Source organism: Nomascus leucogenys, chromosome 6 (assembly GCF_006542625.1).
Source record: "Nomascus leucogenys isolate Asia chromosome 6, Asia_NLE_v1, whole genome shotgun sequence".
NCBI classification, from domain to species: domain Eukaryota; kingdom Metazoa; phylum Chordata; class Mammalia; order Primates; family Hylobatidae; genus Nomascus; species Nomascus leucogenys.
The window spans coordinates 86,673,515-86,684,710 of NC_044386.1; the positions used below are offsets into that span (position 1 = coordinate 86,673,515).

Here is an 11,196-nt window from a genome sequence, read left to right on the forward strand (position 1 = left end):
AAAAGTGTGAGCTTGATTCTGCAGGTTAAAAATAGGATGTGTTTATGAACAGTAAGGCATTATTTATCTGGAATATGTGTAACTGCTAATGTTGACTGATCATGTCCTGCATGCATGGCACTAATCATCTTTCATACCCACTGAACCCTCATAGCAGGCAGAACCTATGTGCTGCAGTTGTCCCCAGGCCCACTCAGTTGGTAAAAGGGTGCAAAGGATCCAGCTGAGAGTGAAGCTCCAGAGTTTGTGCTCTCTGCCTGTTCCAGGTTATGAATGCTTCCATGTGGGTCAGTTTTTCAAATAGTACTACTACTGCTCGTGTTACTACTGCTGCTGTTGCTGCTGCTACTGCTACTTGCAGCTAACATGTACTGAGTGCTTACTCTTTGCCAGGCTCTGTTCCTAATGTCTTAAGTGGATTATCTCACTTAGTTTTCACAGGATTTCTGTGCAATAGGCACTATTGTCATTCAATTAGTCATCCAATTAGTAAATGACAGAGCCAACATACAAAACTGGACTATGTAACTACCAGAGCCCTAAAGCATTAGAAATTTTTATAAACATCAATCATTTTTTATGGAAACATATTACATTTATTACATTTCTAAAATATATTACACTTCTGCCTAACTAATATAATTTAATATTTATTCTCTATTCAATATCATGTATACAGGTAATCAGTTTCTGTGTCTTTTACTGTGTTCTTCAATAACAGACAGCAGTTACCACCTTTGCTGTTGTGTCTGCTTTCATCGGCTCTGACTTTAACAGCCTTTTCTGTCTTATAGCTCAGTTAACCAAACCCAATTTAAGAAGTTGAATAAGTTTAAGTCAGTCAGGCTTTGCACAGGATCCGAAGAAAAAAAAACGATGGTAGAGTTTGTAATAGTTATTTCAGCAAATCTGAGGCATCTTTGTTTTCAAGAATCTAGTTCAAAGGTTTGAGGTTGTTAAAATTGCCTGTCAGCAAATAAATCTTTTTATTATCTTAAGGCAAGCATAAAAACTATGTTAAGATTCACTTAATTTTAATTAATATTTTGATAATAAAAATCTATTTTATGGATAAAACAAGCAAACAAACAAATATTTATTCTACTATAGGAGTACAGACCAAATTCATGAGTGTGTTTGCTTCTGGGAACAGGAAGAAAGAGGAAGGAGAAGAAAAGAAATACAGAGAGGATGTTAACTTTATATATATATAACCTACACACATATATGCACACACCACACACACACACACACACACACGTATATATACAGCAAAGACGACGAAAAATTAAACAAAAATGTGTCCGTGGTAGTTTTTTATATTATTCTCTATACTTCTCTGTGTGTTTAAAACTTTCCCAAAACATCTCAAAATTAAAAAAAAAATCCAAATTGAAGACAAATATAAAAGAAAATCCTGTTTCCTAAGCCATCCCTGTGTTGTAAAATTTATATTGGTGTAGAAAGAATAGGTTTGGGTGATAACATTGTAATCTCAAATTTAGGGTCTCACTTCTCTTAGTCATTCTTTTCAATTGTTACTTTCTTTAGTATTTTCCCAACATATACTTCTGATCCTCTCATTTAGAAAACTGTAATTATTTTATGGGTGGGTCAGCTGAAATGTTTTAATCAGGCAGTATGTGTGACATTAAACATACCACTGCCCCTATCTGCTCTCATTTCCTCCTATCTGTATAAAAAGGAGATTGGATCAAATCAATGTTTTTAAGGGGCTTCCATATCCTCACCCTACAGCCCCAGGGAATCCTCACCCCATAGCCCCAGGGAAAGAAGAGAAGCAAAATCTCCTAGCAATAGGGGGCTGTAGACCACCTGGGTTTTCTATTTTACCTCTTTACTGTCATACTATATGGTATTTGATTGAACAAAGTGTTCGAGGCTTTAAAATGTATACTTTCAAAACCACTAGATGATATCTAGCAGCAGTTTTGGCTTTAACATGTCATATCTGGTGGGGGAATAAACCTACTTCTTGAAGGGCACAGGGTGCCTCCCTGGTTGACTTTGCTCCCAGCACAATTTAGTCTCCTTTCTTGTCTTGCCCTAAAGGATTGGAGAGAGGGCAGGTCTTAAGAGAATTAAAGCTCTGCAACCTGGAGATACAAAATGAGATTCAAAAGCAAGTCCAAAGCTATTTTTTTCTCTTTTAGACTCATTTTCTCTCATAAAACTTCATTTAACTTACCATCTTAAAGGAAGAAGAGAAAAGAAAAATCCAGACACGGGGAAAAAAAAAAAAAAAAACCCTGTGGAATCTTTTTTAAAAAACACAAATCTTGATTTTTTGTTTTGTTTTGTTTTGTTTTTAGATGGAGTCTTGCTCTCTCACCCAGGTGGGAGTGCAGTGGCGCGATCTTGGCTCACTGCCACCTCCACCTCCCTAGTTCAAGCTATTCTCCTGCCTCAGCCTCCCAAGTTAGTGGGACTAGAGGCATGCACCACCACACCCAGCTAAATTTTTTTTTTTTTTTGTATTTTTAATAGAGACGGGGTTTCACCATGTTGGTCAGGCTGGTCTTGAACTCCTGACCTCAAATGATCTGCCCACCTCAACCCCCTAAAGTGCTGGGATTACAGGCGTGAGCCACCGTTCCCAGCCTAATTTTTATTTTTTCAACTTTTAAGTTCAGAAGTACATATGCAGATTTGTTACATAGGTATTAATAAGTTGTGTGTCATGGAGATTTGGTGTACAGATTATTTCATCACCCAGGTAATAAGCATAGTACCCAATAGCTCGTTTTTGTATCTTCACCCTCTTCCCACCCTGCACCCTCAAGTAGGCCCCTATGTCATTCCCTTCTTTGTGTCCATGTGTACTCAATGTTTAGCTCCCACTTATAAGTGAGAACATGCAGTATTTGATTTTCTGTTCCTGTGTTATTTTGCTTAGGATAATAGCCTCCAGCTCTATCCATGTTGCTTCAAATAACATGACTTCTTTCTTTTCTATGGCTGCGTAGTATTCCATGGTATATAGGTACCACATTGTCTTTATCCAGTCTACTGTTGATGGTAATTTAGGTTGATTCCATGTCTTTGCTATTGTGAATAGTGCTGCAGTGAACATAACACATGCATGTGTCTTTACGGTAGAATGACTTATAGTCCTTTGGGTATATACCCAATAATGGGATTGCTGGGTCGAATGGTAATTCTCTTTTAAGTTCTTTGAGAAGTCATTAAACTGCTTTCTACAATGGCTGAACTAATTTACATTCCCACTGGCAGTGTATAAGCATTGCCTTTTCTCTGCAACCTCACCAGCATCTGTTTTTTTTTTGACCTTTTTATAATAGTCATTCTGACTGGTATGAGATGGTATCTCATTGTGTTTTTGATTTGCATGTAGAATCTTTTAAAAACAGTTACCATTTTCTCTAATTCATTAGAAATTGCCATCCTCACCTATGTGTTTTAATCATTAAACTTTCCAAATGAATGGAAATTATACAGTTTTATTCAAACAATTTTTTTGAAATTCTTGCGGAACAATTTTTCTTATAATTACCGAGAAAAACTATAAGGATTGTTTTTACTACTCTTCATAGCATTGTCTAACTGAACATTTTTATTACATGTGATTAATAATTTTGCTTATATACAACAGAAAAAAGGTTAAATTATCAGCCAACAAGGTAATCTTTATTTTTTCACTTTATCTCTTTCATTGATCAAATTGTGACCTGATCATTCATAGAAAATTTGGAAAATTCAGAAAAGAGAAAAAAAGTATAGAAGGATTTTTTCCCCATATCACAATCCTTTGGTACTATTTAAACTTTGGCATATTCTTTTGTTGGTATTATACTGTATATTCAACTGTGGTTTTACTCTTTTCATCTAACAATTTATCATAAACCTTTACACATATGATTTAAAATTCATAAAACATTTTTAGTGGCTTTATAATATTCTTTATTAAAGATATACCATAATTTTCTTTTCATCCTATTGCTTGACATTAAATTATAAATGTTACATTATTAATAAATAATCGTTGTTGTTTTTGTTTTGAGATGAGGTCTCTCTCTGTCACCTAGTCTGGAGTGCAGTGGCACGATTGTAGCTCACTGCAGCCTTGACCTGCTGGGGTTCAATCAATCCTCCCACCTCACCCTCCTGAGTAGCTGGGACTACAGGTGTATGCCACCACGCCCAGCTAATTTTTTTTTTTTTGGCATTTTTTTGTCGAGATGGGGTTTTCCCATGTCACCCAGGCTGGTCTGGAACTCCTGGGCTCAAGCGATCCGCCTGCCTTGACCTCCCAAAGTGCTGGGATTACAGGCATGAGCCACCACAACTAGCCTGTGGAACTTATTGATCAAAGGGTATGGACATTTTTGTATCTCAGTAGCCAAACTTTGCATTAGTGCTCCAAAACTCAAGATACAAGTTTGCAAATAACTTGTATGATCATAGAACAGCTTTGTGCTGTGAACCCAGTCCAACTGGCTATAAGCTTAACTTTTAGTATTCACACTTTCATTCATTCATTCATACATTCATTCATTCAGCTAATCCTTTTTGACCTTTACCATGTGCCAGGCAGTGTACTAGATAGGCACTGGGGACACAGCAATGAACAAAGCAAACCTAGTCCTTGCCCTCTTGGGGTTTATATTCTAGTGAGAGAGGTAATAATCAGATATTTAATATAATATCAAAGAGTGAGATAAGTGCTATGAAGAAAAATAAACCAGAATACATATGTAGGTATAGAAGCCACGCACGATGGCTCATGCCTGTAATCCCAGCACTTTGGGAGGTCATGGCATGCAGATCACTTGAGGTCAGGAGTTCAAGACCAGCCTGGACAACATGGTGAAACCCCATCTCTACTGAAAATACAAAAATTAGCCGGGTGTGGTGGCACATGCCTGTAATCCTGGCTGCTCTGGAAGCTGAGGCAGGAGAATCACTTGAACCTGGGAGGTGGAGGTTGCAGTGAGCTGAGATTGCACCACTGCACACTAGCCTGGGCAACAGAGGAAGACTCTGTCTCAAAAACAAAAAAATAATACATATATAGGTATAGAGAATATGACAAGGTGGAGCTCTGTAGGAATTCTGCAAGTATTCTTTAGTGATCTGTGATCAAGTAATGTACTAGACCCACATTTTTCTCAGGAAAATTGGAATGTCAAGCTTTACTTTGGTGATAATAGCAGTCCTTTTTGAGGCTTGCTCTTTTTCCCATACATGTAGAGAAAATTATGATGTGTCTTTGCTCAGAGATCTGGGAATCCAGGCTGCTTTTGATTCCCATCCTGTCAGGCTTCCTGTCCACATCCCCAGCAGGTTCAACCCATCCATCATAATTGTCCCCAGTGGTCCTTAACTATGTCACGTTTTCTCAGAGAATATTAGAGGTGTAACAGAAAAGATGAAGTCAATGCAGCAGTAAAATGAAATGTGTCTCTAGAAGGAAATTTCACATTTGACTGAAAATAGACCATCTATTTACAAAATCTTCTTGATTCTGTTCTGTTTGATCTTCAACCAGATTTTGATCCATCGTGTGTTTTTGTTCCATGAGAATGCATCAAAGGACGGGAATTTTTCTCGTCAGGAAATGTTTCAGAGTTCAGGAAGACTCATTTGAATAAAGATACCTTTCAAAGCAATTGCAGAAATTATTCCTAGAAAATTGCTGCTGATCTGAGTGGCCTTTACACTCAAGTCTCTTCTTTTATATGTCTCTGCTCGATGAGTTCTGTTTTTGCCTTTTATTCTCTTTGTAAAGGTTAAGGACTCTGATTTTCACTTTTAATTGGGACTTAAGGATTACTTAGACAGTTTCTTGATATTATGAACTGAGAGCCATTGATTTGCAGGCCCCAGAATACTGGAACACTACTCTTTGGGGTTCTCTCTCCATGACCACCTTTACCATTAGGTGGTGTGGGCAGCCGTTAATCTATTTTGATTTCAGAGTTACTAGAAAGAGTTTTCCATCTAAAAAATAGAATAGGAAAAAAAATACCCCAGGTGTTTTTCATGGTGCATAAAGTGATGCAATTGGAGATAGTTGCCTTTGATTTGATGGCTTTACTGGCTCCGGAAGTTTATTAAAAAGCCAATACCCCTGGAGGGGTGACACATTAAGTCAGAGAGGCGTAGGGTATCAAAATTAGAAGTGCCCTGAGTGATCTCTTAATGGAAACTGAAACCCACAGAAGTGGCTTCCCAAGGCCACAGAGGAAGGGGGTAACAGACTAGATTCTGGGTCTTGTTGCTTCCGATACACCACACTATGTTATGTTCATTAGCACAGTGATAGGAATTAGTTTAACAAATTGCTTTCCAGCCTGTCAAATAAGAAAAAATGAACTGAGTGCAGTGGGTCATGCCTGTAACCCCAACACTTTGGGAGGCTGGGGTGAGTGGATCGCTTGAGGCCAGGAGTTCAAGACCAGCTTGGGCAAGATAGCGAGACCCTTATCTCTACAAAAAAATTACAAAAATTAAATGGGCATCATGACTTGTGCCAGTAGTTCCACCTACTCGGGAAGCTGAGGTGGGAGGATCACTTGTGCCCAGGAGTTTGAGGCTGCAGCAAGCTATGATCACACAACTGCACTCCAGCCTGGCTGACAGAGGGAGACCCTGTCTCTAAAAATAATAATTATCATTCCGTTTTTTAAAAAGAAAAAGAAAAAAACAGCAAATCAAGGCCAGATTGGCTCTGATGTACAAGGTGGTAGAAAGAAGACTAAGAAGAGCACAGCTTAGTAAGGAGCCATATGGGGAGTTCTAGGCAGTTTAGGCTGTGGGCACTGGTGGTACGGGGGTAGGGGTCAGCATGGGGTAGGGTGTAGAAGAGAAAGCACCCGATGGCAAGGAAGAGGGGCTGATGAAAGGAAATGGAAGAGTAGCAAAGACACACTTCTTATAGTACTTATTCTCCTTCCTTTGGTTATATATGGATTTGGGTTGTTTAGAAACAGAATTTTGTCTTATTGTAACGAAATACTGTCTTAGAAATTAAGAAGATCTTCCAACTAGCTTTGTGATCTTGGGCAAGTCATTTAACCGCTCTGAGCCTCAGTTTCCTTCTCTATAGTAAAAACCACAGTGACTAGGGGTAAGGCACTATTAAAGGTTCTTGACACATACTGTAATCATCATAGCAGCTCTGCAGGGACCTTTCATTTTTACAGATAAGGAAATTTAGGGAAATTTAGGAAAGTTAGGGTGTAGTAACCTGCCCAAGGGTATGTAGCACATATTGGCAAAGCTTGGATTTGAACCCAGGTTAGTTGGACTTAAGGCCAAGGCTAATTTCTCTGGGCCCATAATAGCCTATTGAGCAAAAGGCAAGGCCAGTGACCTTCAAGTTCCCTTGTCCTCTAAAATTCAGACCTGTGACTATGCTGAATTACGGACTGCTGATTAGGTCAGCTAGTCTCTCTGAATATCATGTACATCTTTTGAACAGTTCTAGCCAGCTGAGGTCCTGATGTTTATTCTAGAGAAAGCTCAGCATATTGTGGACCCTTAACACAATTTAAAAGCAGGGTCAGACAAATAGCATCCCTGGTCTTTGAGAAAGAATAAGAACTCCATCTCTGAGGGACATTCCATTCATATTCTAAATGCAAACTCTCATTTAGAGCCATAAGGTGCAGAAAGAACTTACTCTTTTTCACACAGTGCAATTGCCTGGGCTAGTTACTAATGGATATGTTTGGGTATTTGAGAAACTGAACATTGGCTTTTAGTTTCAGAAGGAATTTAGTCTATCCTTCTAGGCAATGGAATGATGAACATTCTCTAAAGATGATACCCATGTGGTATTATCCCCAATACTTGGCCATTTGCCACTATGAGATCCTGCTTGTATCTGATTATGGATCCAGTTTAATGCCAAACCCACATACTGTCCACATAAATGAAAAGAACATTTTTCATAAAGACATTTGTCTTAGAAATATGATTTTCTTTGTGGTAGTTATTTCTAAATTTTATTTATTTATTTATTTGAGAGATAGTGTCTCACTCTGTCACCCAGGCTGGAGTGCAGTGGTGTGATTATATCTCACTGCAGCCACGAACTTCTGGGCTCAAGCAATCCTCTCACCTCGGCCTACTGAGTAGCTAGGACTACAGGTGCACACCACCACACCCAGCTGGTATTTCTAAATTTTAGAATGCAACACTGGGTCTATCTTTTTTGCTTAATGTCTGTGACTTAATAACATATGTAATCACCATCCTGCTTTCCTGTTTTTTGTTTTGGATTTAGAATTTTGCCTAAATAACTGCTCCAGAAACTCTCAAAGTTATCTAATTAGCGATTACACTTTGCAAACGTGTTTTGTTCCCCAGCTGGTTAGTTAGAGCAAGATGCTAATAATTAGGCCACAGGTTTGGGCTTTGTTTGGGCCAATTAGTGAATACAGGCATCTCGCAAAGGTATGATTGTGACCCAAGAAGGACCAGGTGAGAATACAGTGTTTTGACAGAAATCCTTCTTGGCTAGAAGGAAAAAAAATTGCCGTTAAGTCAGTAATATCATATTGGGAGTACAGCACATCTTAGAAAAGGAGGGAAAGAGACAGGGAGGAAGGGAAAAATAAAGAAAAAGAAGAGAGGGAAGGGAAAAGAAGGAAAGAAGGGAAGGAGGGAGGAAGGAAGGAGGGAGGAAAGAAGGCAGAGGAAAGGAAAAAGAAGGAAAGAAAGAAAGCCAACAAATAATAGTAGACAAGTTCACAGAGATAAAGAATAGCAGAAGGAGCCAGAACCTGAAGCATGGCATGACCTTTAATCAGGGCTCTTATTCCTAGCAGGCTGTGAAGCAGCTTTGTCTTTACCTGCTCAATGGATCTCACAATGCTGATGCACTGCTTTAATTTGGGAAGCCTTTCTCTTGAGAGGCATGTCTTTTCTTGCTCCAAGTCTAAAGTGCTCCCACGTGTGGCATTCTCTGTGACAGATGTACTACAGTTATGCTTTAGCTGACTCCAAACCCATAGCTTCCCAGTGCCTGAGTGTTCTGTTTGATGTCCAGGGGTATGTTTCCTTTGAGAGCAGGTCTTTGCTGGATTATCGTCCAAGAAGGTAGAAAGGTGTAATCCCTTTGTTCTAAAACAGCCACTGATAAATTTTGCTTGCTCCCACTGCCACCCAAGGCTGTTCTTTCAGAAGGTCTAAAATGCATTTGCTGATGTACATAAAATCTCTAGACCCACCCCATGGAAAGGCACTGTCTGAGAGAGATGTGAGTCCTCTCCTCTCTCAACTTCTACCAAGGTTGTCCCATTTTCATAGATGGTCCTAATTCCACATGTCTTGCTGTGAAGATAAGAAGTTTCAGAATGTTGCCAAGAAGACAAGATTCTCTGGCAAATCTCCCATCCATAGCTTTGCTTCTTACAGAAGTCTCAGAGTCCTGTTGACTGAATCACACGTGACGGCAGGACCAGCCAGCTCCATACATGTCCATCTGTGATTATTTTGCATGTCTATTTCTCACTGATGAAGAACTGTCATTCTTCTCTGAGTTCTAATTCCCAGTATCAGAGACCGTTCCTGAAGGGAGGGAGAAATGTAGCCATAGAGGCCATTTCTGTTGGAACACGTGCCACTTGTCTTCTACTAGGAGTGGCAGCCTCTCCTGCCAGCACTGGTGGCTGCTGAAGGAGGCATTACTTCTCCAATTTTCTCTTGCCCATCCAAGAAGAAGGAATTTATTTTCATCTACCAAGTAGCTTGCATTCTCTTCTGGCACCCTGATTAGATCAGAAAGGGATAGAAACTTGGCGAGAAGATTTTTTCCCTCATTTTTATGCCTTATGACAACTCAAGTTAAAAGTACACAAAAAGCTCACTGCTGTTTAAAGTCTGTTTCTAAAGTGAAAGGAAATTTGCACTTTTGGACTTAACTCTTGTTTTTCAGCATTTTTACTTGAGAAGGCAGTCTAATTAATTATTCTGCCGCCCAGGACCAGAGAAAAGAAAACGCGTGAATAATCTGATCTAGTAATTCTCAACACAGTGCTGTGGCATAATCATTATCGATAAATTGCTGGGGGGTTTTTTCTTTGAGTTTTTTGAAAACTCTTCAAAATGCAAAGAGCAATAATAACCCTACAGTTTGGTAAAGATGGGCTTATACATCTGAGAATGCTGACATATTGAAAACAATCTATTCCTTACATACCTAAGCAAGAAGAAACAATTATTACAGTAAATTAATACCGGCTTTACTGACGAGAACTCAGGGCCTGAAAATCTGTACCCTCCCTCTTCCTCAACCCCTCTAAGCCATTAGGAACATTTAGATCATGGGCAGAGTGTCTGTTTTCAGTAGAATAGGTTCTGAGAATTGAAATGTAGTGGTTACAGAGTGGTCATTGACACAACACAATTTCCCTTTCCTTTTTTTTAAATGGGGGTGACATGTATTGCTGTTGTCATCTAAACAACCTCTGATATGATTTTTTAAATAGCATTTATTATTTTTAACATAGAAAGTGTAAAGAACAAAAAAAATTGCTCAGCATCTGATTCTTAGAAATTTGCCAATTATAAATAGAAGTATTTTCATAGCTTAAAATGTCAATACAGATGGGAACACAATGAAAAGCAAATGCTCCCTTGGTTTTGTTATCAGATTTGTGATTCTAATCCACCTGGGACAGCCCCAGATATGTTCCTAAGAAGAAACCAGACTTAAGAATAAAAGAACACGTGTCAAGAGAAACCTAAGAATGACAAAGGTGATAACATATAACATAATGTTCCTTGTAAAAATGACCTCTGGATATTAAGAGAAGATGGCAGAAGAACTATAAAATGCTAAAAAGTGATGATCTTTTATGAAGTCAGAAACAACTTTTAACAGGCACATTTGAAGTTATCCTAAGGAATGCAAAGAACGGCTTCGCCCTGTTTTTCAGACTGGTGGATAAATTATGACCAAGGAATCAGCAACACGCTTCTCAGACCATGCGTGCATGTGTAAAAATTAAATCACAGAGATTGGGGGTCAGGCGATTGTATCAAAGTAAACTAAATGCATAATTTTTTATGACCAGTTTCCTTGAACAATTTTGTAACACTTTTATAAAAATGTTAATAGATTTGAGTGATCTCTAAGATATCCATCTGGTAATGAGTTTTAATGATATATACTAGCCAGACTTCCATATTATGACATGTGTGTGT

General features: G+C 38.7%; 1 protein-coding gene across 9 annotated transcripts in view; it reads left to right on the forward strand.

Moving 5' to 3' along the window:
* The window catches only part of IQCH (IQ motif containing H), a 250,784-nt gene that overhangs the window by 115,903 nt on the left and 123,685 nt on the right, over positions 1-11,196 (forward strand). Inside the window, exon 6 of one of the 9 annotated variants that reach the window (XM_012507363.2) lies at positions 10,643-10,748. The exons of the other annotated variants lie outside the window; for them this stretch is intronic. Within the exon in view, the coding sequence (XP_012362817.1) occupies positions 10,740-10,748 (9 nt within the window). The 5' untranslated portion in view covers positions 10,643-10,739. The remainder of the gene's footprint in view (positions 1-10,642; positions 10,749-11,196) is intronic. 9 annotated transcript variants of the gene reach the window in all.